Source organism: Odocoileus virginianus, chromosome 5, assembly GCF_023699985.2.
Source record: "Odocoileus virginianus isolate 20LAN1187 ecotype Illinois chromosome 5, Ovbor_1.2, whole genome shotgun sequence".
Taxonomy (NCBI): Eukaryota; Metazoa; Chordata; class Mammalia; order Artiodactyla; family Cervidae; genus Odocoileus; species Odocoileus virginianus.
The window spans coordinates 8,481,820-8,508,321 of NC_069678.1; the positions used below are offsets into that span (position 1 = coordinate 8,481,820).

The following is a 26,502-nucleotide window of genomic DNA, read 5'->3' on the forward strand; positions in this document are numbered from 1 at the left end:
CAAATCTGTCCTATTAGAATTGTTTTTAGAAGTTATGAAATGAAAGGAAAATTAAATTTGCCCCGCACCAAAAGATGAATCTGTCACCTACATTCTAGGCCGGATTAGGGGCTCCAGGTCCAACAGGATAAAACGAGCATAAAAGACGAACTACAACCCCCAGCAGGCTTTGCGCCCCGAATTGCGTCGTATAACCTCAGCTCCGGCCCGGGCCCAGCCCTCTCCCCGCCCCTACCAATCAGAAACTACATCTCCCAGGAGGCTTCACGGCATCTAACCGTCCTCTTTTTCCCCCGCCCCCTGTCTCCCCTTAACCCGCGCCGGTAGCTCCGTGGCCGACTAGGGTCCGGCGGTCGGCGGAGCGGGCGCGCGCTGGGGGTCGCGCGGCGGCTGAGAAGAGCGAGCACGCGCGGAGGGAGTGGAGGTGTAGCGGGGTGGGAGTACGGCTTGCTAGCTCGCAAGATGGCGGACGAGGACGGGGAAGGGATTCACCCCGCAGCCCCTCACAGGAACGGAGGTGGCGGCGGCGGTGGGGGGTCTGCGCTCCACTGCGCCGGGAACGGCGGCGGGGGAGGCGGCGGCCCGCGGGTCGTGCGCATCGTCAAGTCCGAGTCCGGCTACGGCTTCAACGTGCGGGGCCAAGTGAGCGAGGGCGGGCAACTGCGGAGCATCAACGGAGAGCTGTACGCGCCGCTGCAGCATGTGAGCGCCGTGCTGCCCGGGGGGGCAGCCGACCGGGCCGGGGTGCGCAAGGGGGACCGCATTCTGGAGGTGTGAGTATTGGGGCTGCCCGCTGTCCCACCCCGCCCCCTCCCCTCCGTCTGTCCCTGCATTTCTCCTCTCACCCTGTCACCCTCAGGCCTCACCTCCCTGCAACCCCCGAACCGGCCCTCCGGTCCCCCGCCCCTCCACGGAGGTTGACCCTTTTGCCTCCCCACACCCTGGGTTTCTGGGACCCCCACCTCCCTCCCTGTAATCTCCCACGTCCCTCCTGCTGTTACCCCTGCCCCCATTCCTTTGGCTTCTTTTCTGTCCCGCTTGCCTTCCCCCCTCGGCATGCTGCCGCCTTCTCCGCTTTCCTCTTGTTGAACGTCTTTCTGCTTCTGACTGACAGCATCTCCTTTTCTCACCCAGCCACTGTGTGTCCCCCCCTCCCCAAGTTCTCATCTTGAACATTATAGTTTTTTGCGCTCTACCACTCCTTTCAGCCCCCGTGGACCGTCCCTTCTGTCCTCTAGACCAGAGGCAGGACCTTTGGTCTGCTCCTACTTTTCTCCGCAAACAGATCCCTCCACGCCGCACTCCCTTTTCTTCCCTTAGTTACCCTCTCCTGTGGTTAAGCACTCGCTGTATTTTTGTATCCTCCTCCCCTCTTTTTGTGTTTTCATACTCCAAGAACACCTTCTTCTCTGACCCTTGGGGTTCTTTTGGTTGGTGGTGGCGGCGGCGGTGGCGGCGGCGTCTTTGACACGATGGTTTGTCTTCACAGTAGTCCCTCCATCACATCAGGATTTTGAATCTAGTGTCTCCATCACACCTCTCTGAGAGCACCTCTGTTCTGGCCCTCGTCTTCACTCCTGCACGGTACTCATACTTCTTTGGAGTCAGAGCTTTATGGTAGAACTCTCCCTAGCTGGGACTTCCCCCGAACTACAGCCCTTTTTGGGTCTTGACCTCCCCACTTTTACAGGGCATGCCGTTTTCATTCTCTGCTGTCTTCCCTTGTTATCTCAAGCTTTATTTTTATTCTTTCTCTCCTCTGGGTTGCTTTCCCTTTCTTCTCTTTTTAGGCTCCTTCTGCTGTCGCAGCCCTTCCTCTTTCCTTGCTCCACCCCTCCCCCTTCATATTCCTTCATCCTTACTTCCTCACTGCATCCCTTAAAACTCTGGCAGGATGCTGCCCTGTTTTGCAGTTTCTTTGCAGACCTCCTCCACTCCTTTAATCCAGCTGTTGCATGTGTGTTTTTATATTTTGTATTAAAATTTATATAGTGCTTGCTGATTGACTGATAGATGGTGTATACGCTGTCTCCCTTCTCAGCAATCTTCTATCTTACTGTCTTGTATATTCCTTTTTCCCCACACTTCTGTTCTTCCCTTCAGAGTTTAGATTTGCCCTCAGGAATCTTTCTCTCTTTTCTTTTTCTTTTTTTTGGCCTTGCTTTGCTCTTTGCAGGATCTCCGTCCCCCTACCAGGGATCTAACCACCACCACCCCCCCCTGCCCCGCCCCCGGACCCCCGCCCCCGGACCCCCGCCCGCGGCAGTGAAAGCTCAGAGCCCTAACCACTGGACCTCGAGGGAATTCCCTCTTTCTCATTTTTATAAATGTTATTTTAACTGTAATTTCCCTAACCTTCAGCCTTTCCTCTAGTAGAACAGTAAGTTTGATCAAAGTTTCAAGGGAGTAGTGTTTTGAAGGACCCGTAGCGGGTCTATCCTTTCTTATTCAGCTCATGCCTCTTACCTTTATCCTTGACCTTCTTACTCTGTGATATCCCTTCATTCTGTTTCCTCTTACCTTACACTTCAAGAAAGAGTAGCTCACCAAAGTAAGTGTTTGAAGCTATTATACCTTTCCTCTGTCCTTTTTGTAAATGGATGAGTTATTTTTCTGTTAATGTCCTACAGTGTTTCTGGTTCTCTCTGGCAGTATATTAATCTTTTGAGGTTTTATTCTCAACCTTTTGTTTTATACCTGGGCACCTAATTCTTTGTTTTTTTCCTAGATAACTCAAAATCTGTGACTGACATTTCCTTCTGGTAGAAGCTCTTGGAATTTTCATTTTCCTTTCCTTTTCAAAGTTAATTTTGGATCCAGCTGTTTATTTTTAAATTTAAAACTGAAGTGTTTATTTAAAATTATAAATTTATCATAGAGTTCTAAATCATTTACTCTTTACTGGAGGTAAAGGGACTAAACTGAAACAAAGAATTCTGTAGAAGACAACAGCTAACATGACCATTTTATATATACTAACTAGTGTAGTTGGTGGCTTCTTGCCTTTTCTGTGGTTTTTGCCGCAGAGTTCAGATATAAACTAGGTGTTGTAAAGGAGACCCCAGGTGATTCCCTGCAGCAGGACTTGCCTCAGGCACAGGTTCCAGTCTAAGCCCATTTCTCCTTCTAGAGAAAAGACATTACATTTTAGCACATCATTAGTGGTGAGTGGAGAACTTTACTTTCGTGGGCAGGGCAAAAAGAGCACTCTTTGCTTAGAGAACCTTTCTTGGAAGGTTGTGACGATCAGATATCTTCCAGACATTGGTTTCTCACCTTCCAACTGTATTTTGATTTCCAAATTCTTTGAGGCATCTCTGCTAATAGTGAAAATAGTGATAGTTACACCACAGAGCCAAGGTAGTTGGTAATTTGTTTGGGTCCTCAACTGTACAACTTCCTTCCTTCTGCTAAAGTCTGCATTTTCTCCTTAAGTTTTCAAGTGAGAGGAGGAAATCAGAGACATGGTTCTTGAGGGATATCTGTATCTGGAACTTGTTTTGATCTTGGTTAGGTTGATGCTGATTTTCCTAAAGCATTCTTTAGGCAACACTTTTCTCTGTCTCTCACCCAGTTTCCTTAATTGAGCTCTGTATTGTCCCAGGAAAGTTTTGCATGTTGATGAAGTGCCAGGTAGGGTCAGGGTAGGTCTAGGTAGGTTATTATTGTATGGATGTAGTTTGTATTGAGTCAAAGGTGGATGTTTGGACCTTGATAATTGCCTTTTTAGACTTTTCTGCTTTCTTTCAATACATAAATTATTACAGTTTCCATATGTGCAGTAATTTGGACAACTGACAAGAGGTTTGAAAGAATAGAATAACTTTGAGATTTAAGAGAATACAGGCTTGGTCAAAAAAGAGCATCATTTCTGTGCATTTCTTTAAAGGCTCCTTACTATGGCCTTGTCCTCATTGAATGTTGGAAAAGTCATTAAACTGAATTCAGTATGGTTTGGTTTGTCCTTCTCCGTTCAAAACTGACTAGATTCTTAACTGGTTTGGGAAAGAGTCATGTTGCAAGGCTAGATACTAGAGTATGAGCAAGCCTCTGAGTTCTGACTTTTACTGCAGATGGAAAGTTTTCTCAAATGATATTGTTAGTCTCCACCTTGTAATTTTTCAGTGTAATATATATTGAGTGTCTTCCCTGTGATGTGTATATACCTGGAGGCTAGTGAGAAAGGATGCTTTCAGCAAGTAGAACCAAAATAAGTATGTCTTTGCACTAATTATATAGCGTATGAAATATTTGACTTCAGGTTGATTTTTCTTAAGGTAGTTTCATGGACTCTTGATAAGAGATGCCTTTCGGAGGGTCTAAGCGTGCACTGGATATGGATATAGTACGTCTGTTTTTGAGAGATTAGGGTTTGTTTGTAGCTAGTTTGTTTTGTCTCTTTGGTATTTGTATAATATGGTCTTCGATAAGCATGAGCTCTAAGGTTGGCTTGTAAGCATTCAATATCATGATGTGTTTATGCTAGGCAGAGGGTGTATGCCTTACTTCTTAACAGCTGCAAGATAATATAACTTTCCTGTGTTAAATCCTAAGAAAAATTGAAGATGTTTGTGTGTATATATTTATTTGTAATTTATTTTTAAAATTTATAAATATGCCATAGGCATTCTTTCTCTCTCTTTTTTTCTTCATTTTATTTGAAAATTGACTAAAAAGAGGTTGGGGTCGCAAGTATTTTTATGAGTTAAAAAGTACCTTCTTAAGATATGCTTTCTCAGTTGTAGCTGAATTCTATTTAGTGTAGATTTTCAAGGTAGATTTTGAAAATGGTGTTTGTTAATCACTGTCTCCTTTAATTTTGTGTGTGTATGTGTATTTTCTCATTTGTTTTTGTTAATCACTGTCTCCTTTAATTTTGTGTGTGTGTGTGTGTATGGAAAATGGTGTTTGAAATCATGGTTATTGCTCAAAGGAAGGTTTAATGGCAGTGATTCTCAAGCTTTAGTGAGTATAAGAATCACTGGGTGTGCTTGTCAAAAGTATGGATTCTCAGGCTCACCCTTTAAAGATTATGATTCAATAGGTCTTGCATGGTGACCTGAAGTCTTTATTTTTTACTCCCTTGCCAGGTGTGGTTAATACAGTCTACATACTGAACCTATACCTGAAGTGAATCTACAGGCCTTGAATTCTCAGTTCATTTTATTGTCATGGTTATGTAGAGAGTCATTAGTCAAGAAACAAAGTGAAATCCCAGCCCTTAGGACAATCAGTTCAGTACATAATGGACTAACTATTATATCTAGCCATCTGTACTTTATTTATTGAATCTTGGTTGTTATTCAGTTGCTTAGTCGTGTCCGACTCTTTGTGACCCCATGGACTGCAGCACACCAGGCTTCCCTGTCCTTCACTATGTCTGGGAGTTTGCGTGAACTCATGTCCATTCAGTCGATGATGCCATTGAATCTTGCTGAGCTGTTGTAATAAAGATGAGGGTTAAGAGGTAGAACAAGATAATAGTAATAATAATCATATCACTTTTGTAGTTTGTATAGTGGCTTCCCTGGTGGCTCAGATGGTAAAGGATCCGCCTGCAGTGCGAGAGACCTGGGTTCGATACCTGGGTTGGGAAGATCCTCTGGAGGAGGGCATGGCAGCCCACTCTAGTATTCTTGCCTGGAGAATCCTATGGACAGAGGAGCCTGGTGGCTACAGTCCATCAGGTGGCAAAGAGTCAGACACAACTGAGCGACTAAGCATACAGCACAGTTTGTGCAGTGTTTTTATGTTTGATTTGATCTTCATAATAGCATTGTGAGATAGGGAAGTCAACTATTCTTGACTGAAGTCACTGAAAATTCTTAAAATTCAGTCACATTCCTGTAAAGTTGGGTAGCAATTGAACTTTGGTTCTATAGTTTTGAAGTGGAACTATTTTATAACTTTATTTACCCTGTTTCTCTTACTGTTAAATTGGGTAGAAGACAGGGACAAAATAGTCATTCTTTGCTGTTATTTTTTGCTATCTTTATCAGTGAAGAGAACATGACGATTGTACCTGTAACCCCAAGAAATACTTTTAATTCCATAGGTAGTAGGGCAGCAAAATAATACAACTAAATTTGAAAATAGCATTATCTTCCCCTCAGAAATGACTTCTGCAACATTGCTGTGACCAGGAAAAAGATCTTTTGTTAGCAACATGAAGATTTGTCTGGGTCATGTAAATTACTGTGAAAAACAGTTCTCTTTTCAGCCACTACTTTCCAGTTTGTTTCAGGAGAGCATGTTACCATGCTCTCAAGGATAATTGTTTTTTTAGATAGGTCCCATTGGGAATAATTCTTATGATCTGTAGATAAGCAAAGAGGCTCAGTTGACAAGCAAACATTTACGATTTATGATCATGGCAGGGCGCTTAGGGAGCATGATCTGTGGTGAGTTCATTTGTTAGATGATGGCACAAAGAGTATTGTAATGGTTTAGGTTAGAGCCAGTTAGGGTCGTTCTGTTCTTTGATTGTCAGCTATATAGATAGTTTCTGTGCTTCCCTTGGGCAGTCTAGTAAGAGCCTATGTATGGGTCCACATTTGGGGAAAAAACTATTCCAGGCCTACATTTGGAAAAAACAGTATCTAGGCAGTTTAAAAATATTAATTGGAACTCATAGTAAGAGATACATTTTGTATTACAACCCAATTAAAAACAACAACAACAAACCAACAACCCACCTGAAACAAGTCTCACAAAACTGTATTTACTAGGATCTTGCACCCTGGTATTTTTTAGTCTGTTCAGTGTTTTATTGTTTTGTGTGAATACTGATGGTGACCCACTGCATTAATGTCCTGACTCATTAGGTTGTAATCCACTGTTTGAAAAACAGTGATTTAGAGTGTCACTTTTCTGATTTTGGCCCACTAACATCACCTCATATTCAGCCTGATACCACAATTAAGTACAAGCTATGTGTAAAACACTGTTAGGCTCATATGAGTCACAGAGTCCCAACATCCCTGCCCTTAAGAAACCTACACTGCAGGTGGGTTAGATCTAACTGCTTGAAGTTAGATCAAACAGTTTTGATTGCAGTGCTAATAAGTTTGGATTTTATACTGTTTTTGAGGTCAGAGAATGGTTGTGTGTGCATTAATACCCAGGACTCCCTGTGCATTTAGTTTTTATTTAATTATTTATCTGAAGAGGTTGAATAACGTTTACAAGACCAGAGAGGAGAATCACTGTTAGAAGACTGTCAGAGCATCTGCTCTCTTGGGCTGTCTTGTACTAGTATATAAAGAAGGGACAGCTAAGTTCTAAGCCCCAGAGGTGAGCGTAGCAGATGAGGCACTGGTTGCCTTTAACTTGTATGCTTAGTTTACCTCACAGTCCAGTTCAGCTTCTCAAGTGTTCGTTTCTCTTTCTCTCATGTTTTACGTGACTGTACTTGCTATTGTGTTTACAGTTGATCCTGTGTACTATAGGCCCACTTGTGCTCTGACACACAGATGTTCTGTTTTAGCTGCACTCCCCTGATTTGAAGATGCCTCCTTTAAATCTTTTATTTTGGCATGTACAGCATATTTGGGAGTTGAGGGGAACTGAAGGAACTTAATGCATACAGTACTAAGACTTATACCTGTAGTCTACCTTTAGAATGAAAAAATTCTTACAGATTCTTCAAATAGGTTTTAAGCATTGGTGGTGACTGTACAGTGAACTTCCGCTGTCAGCAATGTGAGGGGTGCTTAAGAATTAAGTTTGTGATATAACGTTAGTCAAATGCTAAGTAGTATGTGTGTAGCTTCTTTTGTTTGTTGCTCATTTTCCCTGCTAACTAATAAAGCTCTCATATAGTTGAAGAAATACACCTGTCTGCAGGGTATTAAAGTTGCAGAGTAAGGTACTGTATTTGAGTACTCTTGTGTGTACTTCCTTCAGTGAACTTCCGTTATTATGAAAACATCTTTTAAAAATGGTTTGTTTTTGCTTAAGCTCTCTGAAACTGCAGATTCTTGTCTCAGGCCTTAGAGCAAGCCTAGAATGACAGATCTATGTATTCTGTGGACTTGAAGCACAAGTAATTAGTTTACTTCTGTTTGGAAAAGTACAGAGCAGTCTGCAGAGAGTCAGCTGCTTGTGTGGATTTTCTCCCAGCTGCGTTCAAGAGCCTGATTACTCTTAGGGGGAGCTATTCAGTGAATTAACCAGGAAGTTTTCTCTCTCCCCTCTACTCCTCCACCTCCCCCGCAGCGCTTTTATATCTGTGTGTCTGTCTAGTTCTGGTTATATTTATTTAGTATGTTCTGAAAATTGGGAGGTTGATTGGTTTAATGTTTGGAGATGTTGGAAAATGTGATGACCTCTGTGAAAGTTCTGAAAACTTCTTTGACTTCTTTTGCTAATCAGTTTAATCATGATAAAATATTTAATTTATTAAGTGTATGGTTTTTCTATTGAATGTACCATGAGGTTACTTAATTCTTTTTGCCCCTTATGATCATTTTGATTCTGGTAGGGTTAAAAACTTTTTTGGATCTGTTTTCTCAAGGTATGTAGCTTACATCTCTTTTCTTAGAAATGACAATGAATTTTGTTTTCTCTCCCTGATGTTTTGAATCTAAGGAAATGTGACACTGAAGTTTCCCTTTATGAATTGTGTGCTCATAGATTATTTTAGATTTCCCTGGCCTACAAAATTAGCTTTTATGTTAACTAATTTGGAAAAAGTCTTACTGTAATTTTTTTCTCACTCAATATGTTGAAATAGACTATAGCTTACAAAACCTATACTGTAGTCTGTATTCCTCAGCTTTCAAAAGAAATGGCACAAATTTAAATTGGATTAAAGGATGCATTTAATTGCTAGTGGGTCATATCACTTAAAAAGTATCTCTCTTTTTATTGATTTCTAAGGGCTTCATTCAAAGATGAAGGTATTTTGAGCTGTTTTTTCAATAGTAGTGATAGACTTACACTTCTACTCACACTCAAATACAGTACCTCTGAAGACGAGTTGAATATTTAAGAAATGGGTGTTGGGATTCAGGGCGCCATCTGTCACCCCAGAAGAGACTTATCAGATCACGTGAGGAATCATGCTTTTAATAGCTTTGTGTGGTAATTCAGAAATAGTAATGAAACAGAACTTTACAATATTAAGATTCCTTTTTCGGTAATTTACTTGAGTTGCAAACTCAAAGGTGGTTGATAAAGCAAGTATATCTTATTCTTTAACTTTCACCATATACCAAACTAAAAACATTTGGGAGTTGCATTTAAATTGGCTATAAAGGCTATGGTTCAAATTATAGCAGATCTCAAGAGCCTGAGTTGGTGTTGAGAAATGATTTAGGACTGATTGTTTGTTTTGCTGGTGAATAACTGATGGAGGGGTCCTCAGAAATAGGGTGCATAGGAAGAGAATGAGTTAAGTTAGGGAAACTATTATGGCTATTAGCAACTTTCTTCCCTGTAGCATTCATTATGCCACACTGTAAAGAAGTAACCCATTTTCACATCCAGCTAGTAGCTAGACGGTAAAGAATCTGTTTTCTATGTGGGAGACCTGGGTTCCATCCCTGAGTTGGAAAGATCCCCCAAAGAAGGGAATGGCTATCCACGCGAATATTCTTGCCTGGAAAACTCCATGGACAGAGGACCCTAGAGAGCTATAGTCCATGGAGTCGCATAGAGTTGGACATGAGAGAGCAACTAACAGTTTCACTTTTATAGAGTTGTTGTATGCTGATCAAGTTTTTAAAGATAAAAATTGAAAAGTAAGGAAACAAAAAAATCTTATCCAGACAAAATAAATGTATATCTTTACAGCTTTAGCATCAGACATACCTTCAAGACTTTACTGGTAGTATTTAGCCTCTATTATATGAGGAAACCCATTGTGTTTAATTTTTTCTTACTAAGTGTGGTGCATTTATTTTTTATGAGATGAAACAGTATAATTATAATAGATTTTATTCCCAGAATTAACATAAAATAAAGGCTACTTTTTACGTGTCAGCATGTTTGTTTCTTATTCCTTTTTCTTACCTCATTTTGCTGTCCTTGGAATTAAGGTTTATTTTTTTTAATTAATAAAAACTTTTATTTTCAGTATACTTAAGGAAAACATAGCCTCACTTTGAAATTGCTTACATAATTGAATGTCATATTTTATTCTTAAACATTGTTTTTATTGCTTTCCATAATAGGAAACAAAACTGTCACTAATACTAAAACTTGAAAAATGTAGAGCTTGCATAATATGTTTAGTACTTCCCTCTAAATAGTGAACAGGATCTTCCTGGTGGCTCAGTTGGTAAAGAATCTCCTGCAATGCAGGAGACTCAAGTTAGATCCCTGGGTTGGGAAGATCCCCTGGAGAAGGGAATGGCAACCCACTCCAGTTTTCTTGCCTGGAGAATTCGATGGACAGAGAAGCCTGGTAGACAACAGCCCACAGGGTCACAAAGAGTTGGACACAACTGAGAGTGACTAACACTTTCACACTTTCACTAAACAGTGAAACCTGTATAAAAATTAAAAATAAGGAATTGTCAGGCGAGTGTATGCTCCTCGGTTCTTTGTCTCGTCATAACAAAAATTTGGAGTGACGCACATTAAAGCCCCCTCGGCGGGTCACAGCTCTCGGGTCTTGGACAGACCGTGTTGTAGCTCTCAGGTCTCCAACGGACCGTGTTACAGCTCTTAAGTAAATCAGTGTTACAGCTCTATTTTATTTAGATAATAGCAGGAAAATCCATCTTCGAGGAGTGAGGGCGCGTGGATCCAGGGAAGAGAAGAGCGCCTGATTGCGCGAGGGGTGAGGCACGCCCTTTGGCTCCTCTGTATGTATTTTTCTTCCCCCTGGGCCTGTGCTATGCAAATTGGGCTTAGGCTGGAGCTCCGTCCTCCCTGAAGTCCCCGCTCCTGTCCTCCGCCTTCCTCTGCTCTATTTCCCCCAGCTTTTCCCTTCCTGTCTTTTAGCCACCACCATTTTGGACTCCTTTCCCCTATTCCAACTACCTAACAGAATGAAATTATGAAAGTGCATGAAGGAAAACTAGTATGAGTTTGTATGCTAGCCTTAATAATCACCTTTCATTCATTCAGGGAAAAACTTTTTTTAATTTTTATTATTTGTTTGTTTTTGGCTGTGTGTCTATTTTTGTCCTGTTGCGGTGCACAGGCTTCTCACTGTGGTAGCTTTTCTTGCAGAGCATGGGCTCTAGAGTGTGTGGGCTTCTGTAGCTGCAGCGCGTGCTCTCAGCACTTGCGGTTCCCTGACTCTAGAGCACAGAGGCTCAGTAGTTGGGACACTTGGGCTTTGTTGCTCTGTGACATGTGGGATCTTCCCGGACTAGGGATCGTACCTGTGTCACCTACATTGGCAGGCAGATCCTTTGCCACTGAGCCACCAGAGAAGACCCCCAGGGAAAAATTTTAATGAGTACTTACTACATGACATATATAATATTGGACACTGGGGATAGGAAGCTGAATGACAAATAGTCTTTGGCCTAAGGAATTTTAGGTTTGATGGGGAATCTGGCAGCCTCAGGTCATTTCTGAAGCCCAGTTGACCTCAGGTCTCATTCCTCCTTGCTAACCTCTCCCATCCTGCCTCCCCACAATGGAATGAACAAGTTTAGAGCAATTCCTCCAACTCCCGGTAAGTACTTTTCCACCCTTAGTTATCTAGTTATCTAAATTCATAATACAGGTGCCCAGAGACCATGTGCCTGTTAACAGGAGCCTTCCAGGCACAAAATGTACTAAAACTGGGAAGACTGTGTAGTGTATGTTACAAACCAAAACACTTGGGAATGAAAGGGACCCATTAATTACACTAGGAAGAAACATGTAAACTAGCTGTGTACTGGCCACCTGGAACACAGATCTGTAGCCTTGGTAATTTTAAATATAGGAGGCTGTTTTGAAATTCTAAGACTAGAGTTTTGTATTCTATTAGGAGGGAAATGAATAAGTTTATTTTTATTCTTGGTGTCAAGTTGTCACATTGGCCTTGTAGGTAATTATGAGATAACAAATGAACTTTCCTTCTGAATAGCTTGATTATAATTTTATATTGATTTTTAAAATGTCTGAAAACCTTAAGCCTTATACTTTTTTTTATTGAATGAAAAATAAGATTTATTTATTTAGAAATAAGTCTGTCTGTGTCAATTATGTTTGTACCCTGATTGCCTTGGAACCAGAAGGTTTGAGGAATCTATTGAAAGTGAAAGTGAAGTCGCTCAGTGTGTTCCACTCTTTGTGACCCCGTGGTCTGTAGCCCATCAGGCCCTTCTGTCCATGGGATTCTCCATGCAAGAATATTGGAGTGGGTTGCCATTTCCTGCTCCAGGGGATCTTCCTGACCTAGGGATCAAACCCGGGTCTCTGGTATTGCGGGTAGATGCTTTAACCTCTGAGCCACCAGGAAAGCCCTTGGGAGTCTATTACTCTTTCCCAAGTAATCACCCTTGTTAACTGTGGCTGGAGGTGTTATGGTGGAAACTCAGATGAGGTTTATTTGTGCTTTTACTGCCTCAGGCAGCATTCTTTGTGAATAGAACACTCAGCCAAGGTTAAAAATTCCCAGTGATGATGAGCAACTTATTTGACAAGTTATTTATTCTTTTTTACCTCTTTGGGAAGACCAGATGCATTGTTGACATACCTCTCAGTTTTTCAGTCCTGACAGGGCATACTCTATTGTTATTATTAACAGTTATACGGTACCCTCTTTTGCCCAGCATTAAAATTTTGGATGTGCTTTAAAATATTGGTGCAAATATTGCATTTTGCTTTTGATACTTAAAAAAGGCACCAAGGGTTTGTGAATTAGGGGTCTCCACAGAATGCATAACCTCCACCATTGTAAATATCCCCCACCAGAGATGGTTAGAATTGATGAGCCTACATTGATACATCATTGTCACTCAGAGTCCATGATTTGTTTTAGGGTTCACTCTTGGTGTTGCGTATTCTGTGGGTTTGGACAAATTTGTAATGACGTGTCTGCCATTATTGCATGCAGAGTACTTTTACTGCCCTAAAAGTCCCCTGTGCTCTGCTTATTCATTCCTTTCTCCCCCTGAGCACTGGCAACTAATCTTTTACTATCTCCATAGTTTTGCCTTTCCCAGGTTATCATATAGATGGAATCATATGCTATGTACTCTTTTCAGACTGTCTTCTTTTACTCATTAATATACATTTAAGTGTCCTTCATGTCTTTTCATGGCTTGATAGCTCATTTCTTTCTAGTGCTGAATAATATTGCTTTGTCTGGTTCTCCCACAGTTTGGGCTTCCCCGATAGTATAGTTTCCATATATATATCCCCCACTCCTGCCAAACAGTTTCTCATTATGAACATCTTATATTAGTATGGTTATTTGTTAATTATTTTAACATTTATTAAAATAAATAAGTCAATGTTGATACATTGCTATTAACTGAAACTCATAGTTTATTCTGATTTCCTTAATTTTTACCTATTGTCTGTTTCTGAATCCCATCAAGGACACCACATTACATTTAGTTGTCATGTCTCCTTAGGCTCATCTTAGCTATGCAGTTTCTTAGTCTTTCCTTGATTTTGATGACCTTGACATTTTTGAGGAGTACTGGTCAAGTATAGTACACATGACTATTAGAATTTGTCTGAGTTTTTTTCATGATCAGATTGGAATTTTGGGAAGACAGTCACAGAAGTAAAGTGCCATTTTCATCAGTTCATATCACGGGTGTATTTTATCATCATAATTTGTGACTGTTTACATTGATCTTGATCATCTGGCTAAAATAGTATTTGCCAGGTCTCCCTACTATATTCTCCTCCTCCCCCCCTTACTGTAGACTTTGGATAGGAGTCACTATATATGCAGCCCATACTTGGGCTCTTCCCCTTTAGTGTGTGGTGACTATATAATTTATCTGGAATTCTGCACAGGAGAAGACTGTCTCTTCTTCGTGTGTTTATTCTGTCCTTTATCTGTGTCAGTCTGGGCAGTGAATCATTTATTCTACGCTGCGAGCTATGTAAGGGCTTCCCTGGTGGCTCAGACAGTAAGACTCTCCCTGCGGTCCTGGAGACCTGGGTTTGAGTCCTGGGTTGGGTAGGGAATGACTGCCCACTTCAGTATTCTTGCCCGAACAAGCCCATGCGGTTGCAAAGAGCTGGACGCACTGAGTGACTGACACTTGGCCTTTCACATAGGTTATAGAATCCGGTCCTGCTGAAGTCGGCCACTGGTAGCTTCTTCATGTGGCTTGTGTTCTCTTTGCCATCCTCTCATCAGCGTGTGTTTTTTTGTTTTGTGTTTGAGCACTTTCTTACTTTCTGGTACTACAGAATGCTGTAGGCTCATCTTGTGTATTTCCTGCTCCAGTCCTAGAATCAGTCATTTCTCCAAGAGGCACTGGTTCTTTTTATTGAAGCATATTATTAGAAACCAATGTCTGGGCATTAGGTATGGTTCTTGGTACAAGGGTGTACCTTCTTTTAGACCCTCTCAGCTGACAGAGTAGAGAAATATATGTGTTTATAAACCCCTGTGTATATTCATGAGTTGAGTTCAGTTGCTCAGTCATGTCCAGCTCTTTGCAACCCCATGGACTGCAGCACGCCAGCTTCCCTGTTCATCACCAGCTCCTGGAGCTTGCTCAGACTCATGTCCATCAAGTTAGTGATGTCATCCAACTATCTTATCCTCTGTCACCCCATTCTCCTCTTGCCTTCAGTCTTTCCCAACATCAGGGTCTTTTCTAATGAGTCAGTTCTTCGCATCAGGTGGCGAGAGTATTGGGAGTTTCAGCTTCAGGATCAGTCCTTGCAATGAGTATTCAGGACTGATTTCCTTTAGGATTGACTGGTTTGATCTCCTTGCAGTCCAAGGGAATCTCAAGAGTCTTCCCCAACACCACAGTTGAAAAGCATCAATTCTTTGGTGCTCAGCTTTCTTTGTAGTCCAACTCTCACTTCCATACATGACTACTGGGAAAACCATAGCTTTGACTAAATGGACCTTAGTCAGCAAAGTAATGTCTCTTTTTAATATGCTGTCTAGGTTTGTTGTAGTTTTCCTTCCAAGGAGCAAGCATCTTTTAATTTCATGGCTGCAGTCACCATCTGCAGTGATTTTGGAGCCCCCCAAAATAGTGTGTCACCGTTTCTGTTGTTTCCCCATCTGTTTGCCATGAAGTGGTGTGACTGGATGCCATGATCTTAGTTTTTTGAATGTTGAGTTTTAAGCCAACTTTTTCACTCACCTCTACATATCTATAAATATTTCTATGTGTAACCATCTGTATCTATAGAGACTTAAACATGAGTTCTTTCTGATGTCTCTGGCTTTTCTTCATTACTATATGGATGTTTTGTCCCCCTCCCCTTGCTGATCTGTTCATTTTCACACCAACATTGAGGAACTTGACTCCCTGCATGCACCCTTTATTTACTTAATTGTTCAGTTCCAGTATACATATGTAGCAGTACCAGAATTGTTAACCTGTACCCTGTGGGAAACAACTTTATTGACTAGAATACAGTATTTTTGTGCAGTCCCTTTGGACTTGAATTCATTTCCAGATACTTAGGTCTGTATCTCCCTGCCCACTCCCTCTCCCTGCCCCAACCCTGTTCAGTGAGACTTTTTGAAATAGATTTGGAGTATAGTTAGACTGTCTTGTTACAACTGGAATTCTCTGGACCTACTGACTTAAGAAAAAGTTGCAAATATTAAGGTTTCAGTTCAGTTCAGTCGCTCAGTCGTCTCCGACTCTGCGACCCCATGAACCGCAGCCCAGGCCTCCCTGTCCATCACCAATTCCTGGAGTTTACTCAAATTCATGTCTATTGAGTCGGTGATGCCATCCACCCATCTCATCCTCTGTCATTCTCGTCTCCTCTTGCCTTCAATCTTTCCCAGCATCAGGGTCTTTTCCAATGAGTCAGTTCTTTGCATCACCTGGCCAAAGGATTGGAGTTTTAGCTTCAGCATCAGTCCTTCCAATGAATATTCAAGACTGATTTCCTTTAGGATGGACTGGTTGAATCTCTTTGCTCTCCAAGGGACTCTCAAGAGCCTTCTCCAACACCACAGTTCAAAAGCATCAATTCTTTGGCACTCAGCTTTCTTTCTAGTCTAACTCTCACATCCATACATGACTATTGGAAAAACCATAGCTTTGACTAGATGGACCTTTGTTGGCAAAGTAATGTCTCTACTTTTTAATATACTATCTATGTTGGTCATAGCTTTTCTTCCAAGGAACAAGTGTCTTTTAATTTCATGGCTGCAGTCACCATCTGCAGTGATTTTGGAGCCCGACAAAATAGTCTGTCACTGTTGCCACTGTTTCTCCATCTATCTGCCATGAAATGATGGGACCAGATGCCATGATCTTAGTTTTCTGAATGTTGAGTTTTAAGCCAACTTTTCACTTTGCTCTTTTACTTTCATCAAGAGGCTCTTGCCTCTTGCGTGGTAGTAGATACAATGGTAGTAGTAGTAGTGGATATAATGGTCATCTGAGTTAAATTCACCCATTCCAGTCCATTTTAGTTCGCTGATTCCTGAAATGTCGATGTTCACTCTTGCCATCTCCTGTTTGACTACTTCCGATTTACCTTGATTCATGGACCTGACACTCCAGGTTCCTAGGCAATAACTGTTCTTTACAGCATCAGACTTTACTTCCATCACCAGTCACATCCACAACTGGGTGTTGTTTTTGCTTTGACTCTTGTCTCTTCATTCTTTCTGGAGTTATTTCTCCACTGATCTCCAGTAGCATGTTGGGCACTTATCGACCTAGGGAGTTCATCTTTCAGTGTCCTATCTTTTTGGCTTTTCCTACTGTTCATGGGGTTCACAAGGCAAGAATATTGAAGTGGTTTGCCATTCCCCTCTCCAATGGGCCACGTTTTGTCAGAACTCTCCACCATGACCTGTCCGTCTTGCGTGGCCCTACATGGCATGGCTCATAGTTTTATTGAGTTAGACAAAGCTGTGGTCCATGTGATCAGATTGGTTAGTTTTCTGTGACTGTGGTTTTCAGTCTGTCTGCCCTCTGATGGAGAAGGATAAGAGGCTTATGGAAGCTTCCTGACGGGAGAGCCTGACTGAGGGGGAAACTGGGTCTTGTTCTGATGGGCGGGGCCATGCTCAGTAAATCTTCAATCCGATTTTCTGTTGAAGGTTTAAGGTTTACACTGTTTTAAAGTTCTGTAGGTTTTGACAAGTGCATCAGCTCATGTATGCAGTGTTACAGTATCATACAGAGTAGTTTCACTGCAGTAAAAATCCCCCTGCTTCACTTATTCATCCCTCCACTCCCTCTAAAGCCCTGGCAGCCTACTGATAACTTGCCTATTCTGGAATGTCATGTAATTAACTGGAATCAAACAATGCTGTTTCAGATTGGCTTCTTTCCCTTGACAATATGCACTTAAAATTCCCTCATGTCTTTTCGTGGCTTTAGAACTTATTTCTTTTTATAGCTGAATAATATTCCATTGTCTAGATGTACCGTTTTTGTCTATCCATTCACATATAAAAGACATCTTGGTTGCTTTCAGGTTTTGGCAATTATGAATAAAACTGCCATAAACATTTATGTGCTGGCTTTTGTGTGAATATAAGTTGTAAACTCTATTGAGTAAATACTTAGGAGTGTGATTGTTGGATATTATTGCTGAGACTATGTTTAGCTTTTAAAGAAACTGTCAAACTGTCTTCCAAAGTGGCCATACCATTGAATGAGTTGCTGTTGCTTCACATCTTAACCAGCATTTGATATTATCATCTTTTAAAAACCCATTCAAATAGGTGTTTAATGTTATTTGCAGTTCTCTCATGATGAATGATGTTGAGTAACTTTTATACGCCTATTTTTCATCTGTATATCTTCTCTTCAGAGGTGTCTGTTCATATCTTTTGCCTGTTTTTAGCTTGTTTTCTTACCGTTGAGTTTTAAGTTTAAGGTTCTTTTATATTTTGGATACAAGTCTTTTATCAGATATGTTTTCCAAATATTTTCTCCTAGTCTGTGGTTTGTTTTTCATTCTCTTAATAGTATCTTTTGCAGAGTAGACATTTTTAATTTTAATAAAATTCATCTTAGCACGTTTTCATGGATCACATTTTTGTTGTTTAAAATCTCATTGTCATACCCATCACTTAGATTTTCTCTCATGTTATCTTTTAGAAGTTGCACTTTTATAATCCGTTTCTTAGCATTGACTCAAATATATGTCTAGATTATCTTGTTTATATTTAAATTTTTAAGTGATTGCTTTATAGTCAAATTGTTTTACCATAATTTTTTGGACCATTCATTTCCCCCTATTGTTGACTTTTTATAAGAACAGAAATTGGGAAACAACCTAAATAATGATGAGCATACTTGCACTTTGCTTTTTCTGTGTTCAGAATTGTTTCATTTCTTCCCACAAATACTTGAGAATGGTCTACATGCCACTATAAAATTCTTGTCTTCATGGAACTCATATTTTGGTGATTTCCTTACGATAAATTCTCAGGTCACTTGGGGTTGAAAGAAAATGAACATTTTTATGACTTTAGGTGAATATTACCAGTGAAATTGCTTTCCAAGAGTATTTTACCTATTTATATAGTCATCATCTCATTTTCCATATGTTAACATTAAAAGTAATTGAGATAATATTTTTGCACCTTTAAAATCATTAACCAGATTTACTGTTTGTTAAAAAAAAGTGCAAACATTTTAGAAACCTTTGCTCATTTACTTTCTCTAGTTGTATTTCTCTTTTCCTGTCAGTAAATTAGGTGTTCTAAAATGTTATTTCTGCAACAGAATTCCAAAAAGTTCTTGATATTTAGTAATCTGGAATTATACCTTGGTGTGGACACGTTCAAGCTTGAGCTCCTTTGGCTATTTTCATTGCTTATGCATGCCTGAGTCCCTTATCTCCACAGTGTAAGGGCAAAGTACAGTATCATTCCTGAGACAGTTAGTCAATAAAAATATTCCCTGACTTGATTGTTTGCCTAAGTAAGGTAGCAGAGAGGTGGAGGTGGATGAAAAGAAGTCAACCTAAACCGGCCAGTTTATTTAACTGCAAAATTTAAAAGGACATGTCTTTACATTTCAGTAGAGTGGTTTCTTTTTATAGTCTAGTGTCTAATATAACTGTATGCAACTGGGCAGTCACAACCAGTGGAAAGTCAAAGGAAATGTCTTTCTTTTAAAGTGTCAGGGGACTGTTCTTTTCTAACTTGTAAAGTGTTCACCCAGTTTCCAAGAAGATATATTACAGAGAAGATAGAGAGTTTTTTTAAACAGCTTTGTATAATTGAAAAGATGGAGAAACTTTGTTAGGTTTAAAAAATTACCCATAGTTCCATAATTACCCTAACTCAGTTATTTTCATATTTTACATATCGTGCCTATTTTTGGCACAAAAAAATCTTATGTGCTCATAATCACAATGGATAATATTTTTATATTTTAAATGCAAAAACCTCCAAAATAGGTAGTCTTTGTTTTTTTTGCATATTGCATACTGTACAGACTTTTCCATGTTTGCATATAGTCTTCCTAAATATTTTTTAGAAGTTGTAAGTCCGTTTGCTTGATGTACTTCAGTGTCATTAAAAGTTTTCCTAATGTTAGCTATTTGGCTGAAAAAATTATTTTTCAAATACTCTGTGAGAAGAAAATGCTTTATAGTTTTGAATGCTTAAAAATCTTAACAAGGGGATTCTAGGACTCCTAAAAAGATCGATTATAATGTAATATAATAGTATTAATCAAGTGTTGAGCGAGTTTGAAGTTTGTTTCTCACATTATGGTTTTAATAAACTTGAGAGAGATGCTGTTGCTCTCTGGCTTAACTTTATAATCATCCATTGCTGAGGTTCTTAGCTACACTGGGCTCGAAATAACATGTGTGTTCTGTTGTTTATAGGAGGTTAATTCAGTGCCAAATCAGTAGTAGGGATAAAACTAGTTCTGGCGTAATTTTGTCTTTATTATTTCTGTGAACTAGGCTTGTAAGACATGAAAGTATTGAAAGTATTTTCAATATAAAAGTATGAAGTATTTTCCACAAAGATATGGGAGGTGAAGGAAAAAGGATGTGTTTTATCCATTAAACAATTTTGTACTGCAGATATGTGTATGGATTCATCTACTAGGATCTTCATAACATTATTCAATAACAGCAAAAAAAAAAAAATTCGGAGTAAGCTAAAAGTTGGATAGGGGCTCTTTCACTCTGGTGACTCCTATTTCACATTTATAAATGAGGATATTGTATAATTTTAAAATTAGCTTTATTGAGATTTAACTTATATACACACTAGTTTACATGCGCAGATTTTGACAATTTTAGATTTGAGAAAAGTATAGATTTACCACACCAGTTAAGATACAGAACACATCTGTTACTTTAGAAAGCTTCCGTGTGCATGTTGTTCCCTGCTGTCTGATTATTATCACTATAGAGTAGTTTAGTCTGTTTTGGAACTTCAAATAAATGGAATCAAATCAAGCAGATTCTTTTCTGTCTTCTTTGCTCGGTGTGTTTTTGGTTTCATCCATATTGTGGACATCAGTAGTTCGGTCCTTTTCATTGCTGAGTAATACTCCACTTCTTGAATATGCCACAGTTTTTCTGTTTACCTCTTGATGGACATTTGGTTGTTTTCAGTTTTGGACTATGGTGAATAAAGCTTCAGTGAACATTTGACTATAACTGTTTGTATGGACATGTTTTCATTTCTTTTGGGTAGATACTTATGAGTGGAATTACTAGGTCATATAGTAAATGTATATTTAACATGATGAGAAATTGCCAGAGACTTCCCTAGTGGTCCAGTGGCTAGGACTCCAAGCTCCCAGTGCAGGGGGCCTGGGTTCAATCCCTGGTGGGGGAACTAGATTCCACATGGCATAACAGGTTTGCATGCTGCAAATAAAGACCCCAGGTACTGCGCCTAAGAACTGGAGCAGCAAAATAAATAAAAATAAGTATTAAAGAAACTTCCAGATAGTTTTAGCTTTATGGTCCCATCAGCAATGTAGGAGAATTCTGATTCTTCCACATCCTTGGCAAAACTTCTTTTTTAATTTAACTGTTGGGTGAACATGTAGCCATTATGCTTTAACCTCTAGAATTGAAGTGTGTCCTACTGCTTGCAGTTATAGGAATTTATTGTATGTTTTTTACAGGCTTCAGACTAACTACACTTTAATTGCTTTCCTGCATGTCACAGGGGGTCAGAGTAATACTGTGCTTGCCACATGGAAGGGCTCCTTCCTGGGCCACATGTAGTGATTGACTCTGTCATATTTCCATCCATACCTACTTTCATTATATATAGGTTCCTTCATAAACTGTATACAAATCCTGACTGTTTAGAGCATTTTTTTGCTTTTTGGGAGTATTTATATTAGTTTTGCAGTTTCCCCAGCTGGCTAGATTTGAAAAGTGAAAGTATTAGTTGCTCATTCATGTCTGACTCTTTGTGACCCCATGGATTGTAGTCCACCAGGCTCCTCTGTCCATGGAATTCTGTAGGCAAGAATACTGCAGTGGGTTGCCATTCTCTTCTCTGGTGGATCTTGCAGACCCAGGGATTGAACTCTGGTCTCCTGCATTGCAGGCAGATTCTTTACTATCTGAGCCACCACGGAGGGCTTGAAGTCACTTTTTTTTTTTTTTTTTTGAAGTCACTCTTATTAGCTAGCTAAAGGCCTCTTGATGGGGCCAAGTTTTGGTCTTATATAAAAAATGAGGGGCATTTTATTAAAATTATCAATGTGTATCTTTAAAATGCTGAAGGCACAAATTAATTGGATATCATCTAATTGCCTAAGGGGGAAAAGATTGGCCTTAGTTGTGGATTTTTTGGAGGTTTGGAAAGAAGCCTTCCTTTTTCCGTCCACAGTGTATTATGAAAAATTTCAAACATACAGAAAAATTGAAGAAATGCACATGAATACCTGTTTTACCTACCATCTGGATTCTGTAATTAACATTTTGCTGTATTTGTTTAATCATGTATCTGTTGAAAAATTTTGATGATGTGTTTAAGCTTTTCTTTGTGGACGAAGCATTGATGGGTAGAACCTACTGGGTGGTTAGTTACTTTTGTGTGGTGTAGAATTTAGTGGTTCTCTGATGTGGTAGTTCGCTTTTGAAGTTGATTATCTTGTGATTCCTATTATCACTGGCTGAGAGCTCAATCATTTATTTTCAAATGAATGGCAACTGGATTATGTTACACAGACAAGAGAAAAGCGAGGGAAATTGTTCATAGAAAGGGTTTATATCATCAGGAACCCCAAATACTGCCAACCTGCTCGCCTAGCTGATATAATTAATATCACATGAGTAACTACCATTTGTTGAGTGACTACTGTATTCTAGAGCTTTATCTCATTTGAGGTCTTACAGCAACTCTGTTAGCTGAGGGTATTATTAGCCCCATTTGGGTTAAGAAATTGAAGTTCAATAATATTGAGATTGAATTATTTACCTAATGTCTCATCTGTTAAATGGCACAATTGGTATTTAAACCGAGGTCTCTCTTAACTCCAAAACCCACAGCTTTGAACCAGAAGTCTATAGTGCTGCAAGTTCCCTTTATTGTGGAATTTATATTTTACATTCATTTATGTCTTCAGAATTGATCAGACTGGGCTACACCTAATATGAGCCTGGTATAGTAGCATTCCTGTAGAAAAGGGGTATCATAAACATTTTTATGAGTATGAAGACCTCTTAATTCTTGAAGATGGAGGACTCTTTTTGAAATCTGACATCCTGGGGTTTTTACTGACCCATTTCATTCTCTGAAGAAGTTTCAAGCTTGTATTAAATTGTCGAATGTATAATATTCCTTCTGTAATTGAACCAGATAAGTATTACCAAGTGTGTTTAGAATATGATACTGGTAATTCTTTCCTGTTTCTGTTTGTTTTGTTTTTTTTTAAGAGGGATTTGGGATGATAGCCAATTTGAAGTGTGGTCTTATTGTTAAAGAAGTGAAACCCAAGCAAATTTCTTTGCTTGCTGGCTGCTCTTAGAGTAAGCCTCACTTAAGTTTCTCTGCCGATTTTCAGGGTTTATTTCTGTGAGGGACCTGTGGGAACAGTGTATTCTAACTTGAAAACTGAATGAGTGGAGGTATATATTGAAAGCAGTAGTTCTTAACCTTTCTGAGATTACATACTCCTTTTTGAAGCGGATGAAAGTTGTTAGCCCTCTTCCCTGGAAAAAAAAAGCATATATGTAGACAAATACAATTTTACATACAATTTCTGTAGAGGTTCACTGATTTTCCTCTGCCGCTGCCACAAGCCTATCAACAAAGTAGCCCAGATTAGGAATCCTTTAAAGGGGAAGAATTAGGGAGCTGAAAAATAAGAGTGGAGCATTGCTTCTTAACTTTTTTCACAAGCGCTCATCTCATAAAGTTGATTGTATTCACATAAAAATCACGTTTTTAGTGTATAAGGTGTTTTCTTCAGTCTCTGAAGTGTTAGTTTTTCACTTTTTTTTTTTTTTTAACTTAAGGATATTTGTAAGTTAAGTTGATTCCTAGGGATAGATCAAATTTTCTATGTTGATTTTTTAACTTTTACTTTTTCAATTTTATTTCTTCTACCATCAAAACATTTTCCCAGAACTGCTAATTAGATCAAAGATTTAGATGAAATCCTTTACCAGTCCCCAGCTTTAGTTGTCCATTTCTTCTTTAACCAAAATCTCTTCATAACACATAGCTACATAGTACTTCTTTTCCTTAATACACCTAATGTGAGTATTCAGGCATTGATCTTAGCAAGTTACATGTTACATTAATCTTCACAGTGATCTGTTAGGGACTTATTGTCTCCATTTTATAGATGTGGAAAGCAATGGTAAGAAAGATCAAATGACTTGATTAAGATCAGTTCTGGCAGGGCCAGGATTTAAGCCCATGTAGATCCCTCTCCAAAGCCCATTTTCTATTTTATCATCCTGCTTTATGGTCAAAGAACTGACCACTTCTGGTCACTGGTCTGACCTGATCTGAACTTTATTTTTTTTTTTTAACAACAAGGACTTACCATATAGCACAGTGAACTATATTCAATAATCTTGTAATATGCTACAATGAAAAAGAATAGAAAAGCAGAATATAGATATATACATAAATCATTGTTGTTTTGTTGCTAAGTTGTGTCCAACTCTTTTGCGACCCCATGGACTGTAGCCCATCAGACTTCTCTGTCCGTGGGTTTTCCCAGCCAAGAATACTGGAGTGGGTTGCCATTTCCTTCTCCTGAGCTGAACTTTAAAAGCTGAAATTTCCATTGGTGGAGGGGGCTGATTTTCTTCTATAGCTAGCCAGTTGTAAAATTTGCTATATTTATATGTGTGTGTGTGTATGTGTGTAAGTTAGATTTTAGGTTGTGAAATGTCAAGAGTGCTGAATTTACTGGTTAGATTGTTAGACCTGAAATAAGGAAGGAGGCTTGGCTGGATGATCTCTTGCTTGTTCTGTTTATATAAATGGATATTTCAGATATCATACACTGACAGACAATTCCAGTGATTGAAAAGTTGGTGGAAGGCTTGTTACTAAACTTAGCATCATTTTCAAGAAGGAAAAACCCTAATGGTTTGGAACAGGACTGAAAAAGTTTAAAGGGTAAATAAACTTTTGTCAGATTGACTAAAGGCCAGGTGTGTATTTCCTCACTCTGTTGGGGTAGCTATGGAGGGAACCTCCAGGTCAGCTAGCTGCCTAGTGGTTTTTGCTGAGATAGCAGGCTGGGTCAGCATTCTGGGAAGGTAGCTCAGTTTACTGAGTGAGTTTTGTGAAACTCAGCATCTTTCTTGACAAAATTATTGTTCTTCCAAACCTTGTACTTTTCCTAGTTTCAGCCTTTGTGTACACAGTGGAACAGGAAGGAGAATGCGTAGGTTGATTTACTATATAACCTTAACTGTACATTTTGAACTGATTACACAGGGCTTTAAGTGAGACAGCACAGAACAGAAAAAAGTAGATAGACTGCTAAAAGAGACTAATTGAAGTGATTGGGAGAGAACAAAGGATGTTGGGTTAGATAATACAATTTTAGAGATGTTATCTCCTTGCTTTTCTTAAAACTGAGTGATAGAAGAAACTAGTGTATATGAAGATATGATCATTTAATTCCCAAGGTAATGAAACTTGATATAAGGGAAATGAAGTTGACTGACTTGAATATATGGGGAGAAATCAGATACAAATGCCAGATAACAACTATCTTAAGTCAGTCACACTTTTTGAGTCTTTACAAATTATGGAAGCGCATTTTGTAAAATTTTTCTTTTAATGAAATTCCCAGTTCCACAAGGTTTTAAAAGGTCACAAAACAGTTCAAATGGCAGGATTGTTAAAAGTCACTTTATTGTATTGTATACATGCTTAGTTAGGATGAGGAAATTGGACTCTTTAGCTTTAAAAGCTTTGTTTCCTCTTCAGCTTCACCTTCCTTCCCGTGTGTTTTCCCAAGGCTGTGTGTGGAGTTCTAGTATAGAGGAAGAGTAGGTCTTCTCACCTGTTACCATTTTTTCCCCCTGCCTTAAGTTCACACACACTTTTTCACATTATGATTTGTAAAAACACAGCTAGCTTTGCTGGAACCAAACTGATGCTTTTCTTTTCTGGTTCACACTTCATGACACTGGAGTGGGGGCAGGAGGGTGGAGCTCTAAGGTGTTTGGACCCTTCTGGTTTATGGGATTGTCTTTTTCCCTTTTTCCCCTTAGGAACGGCGTGAATGTTGAGGGGGCGACACACAAGCAGGTGGTGGACCTGATCCGAGCAGGCGAGAAGGAATTGATCTTGACAGTGTTATCGGTACCTCCTCATGAGGCAGATAATCTAGATCCCAGTGACGACTCGTTGGGACAATCATTTTATGATTACACAGAAAAGCAAGCAGTGCCCATATCGGTCCCCACATACAAACATGTGGAGCAGAATGGTGAGAAATTTGTGGTGAGTGTCAGCCCAACTCAATCCTCAAACACTTAGCTTTTGTTTCTCCCAATCTTATAATTTATGATATATTTTAGTGCACTGGGATAAATGACTGCAACCTAGGTCAGTTTGCCTACCAGGAATGTGGGTTTACACATAAATAAAATACCCTGACCCTGATTTATTGCAGGGGTGAACTGCAGTTGAAGAGGAGTCCTATTTCTGCTTAAGTATTTCTAGACAGTTTTAAGTTTCCATTTGGGCCTATTGTAATCATGTATACGTTTGTTTTGTTTGTTCTTTTATTGATTGTCATATCTCCTTGCTAATAGTGTCTCACTGTTGACTCTGTAGAGCTATAGAACAAGATTAATTTTAAAATGTGGTATCTTCTAAAGCATTTAGGTAATACCGTTTGTCATGTTAGAACCTACAAGTGCCCTATACCCCTTTCATGTCTTGTTCTTTTTCATTTTCTTTGGAGATATCTGTGTGAATGGTTAATTCAGGTTTTCTCT

General features: G+C 39.5%; 1 protein-coding gene across 4 annotated transcripts in view; it reads left to right on the forward strand.

The window, feature by feature from the left end:
• Positions 1-271: 271 nt before the first annotated feature.
• Positions 272-26,502, forward strand: part of SNX27 (sorting nexin 27) — a 77,431-nt gene continuing 51,200 nt past the window's right edge. For all 4 annotated transcript variants that reach the window (XR_002310029.2, XR_002310030.2, XR_002310031.2 and 1 more), the window contains exons 1-2: positions 272-773; positions 25,771-26,002. Coding sequence is in view for 1 of the 4 variants with exons in the window: in XM_020874344.2 (XP_020730003.2) it covers positions 463-773; positions 25,771-26,002 (543 nt within the window). In the remaining 3 variants the exon portion in view is untranslated. The remainder of the gene's footprint in view (positions 774-25,770; positions 26,003-26,502) is intronic.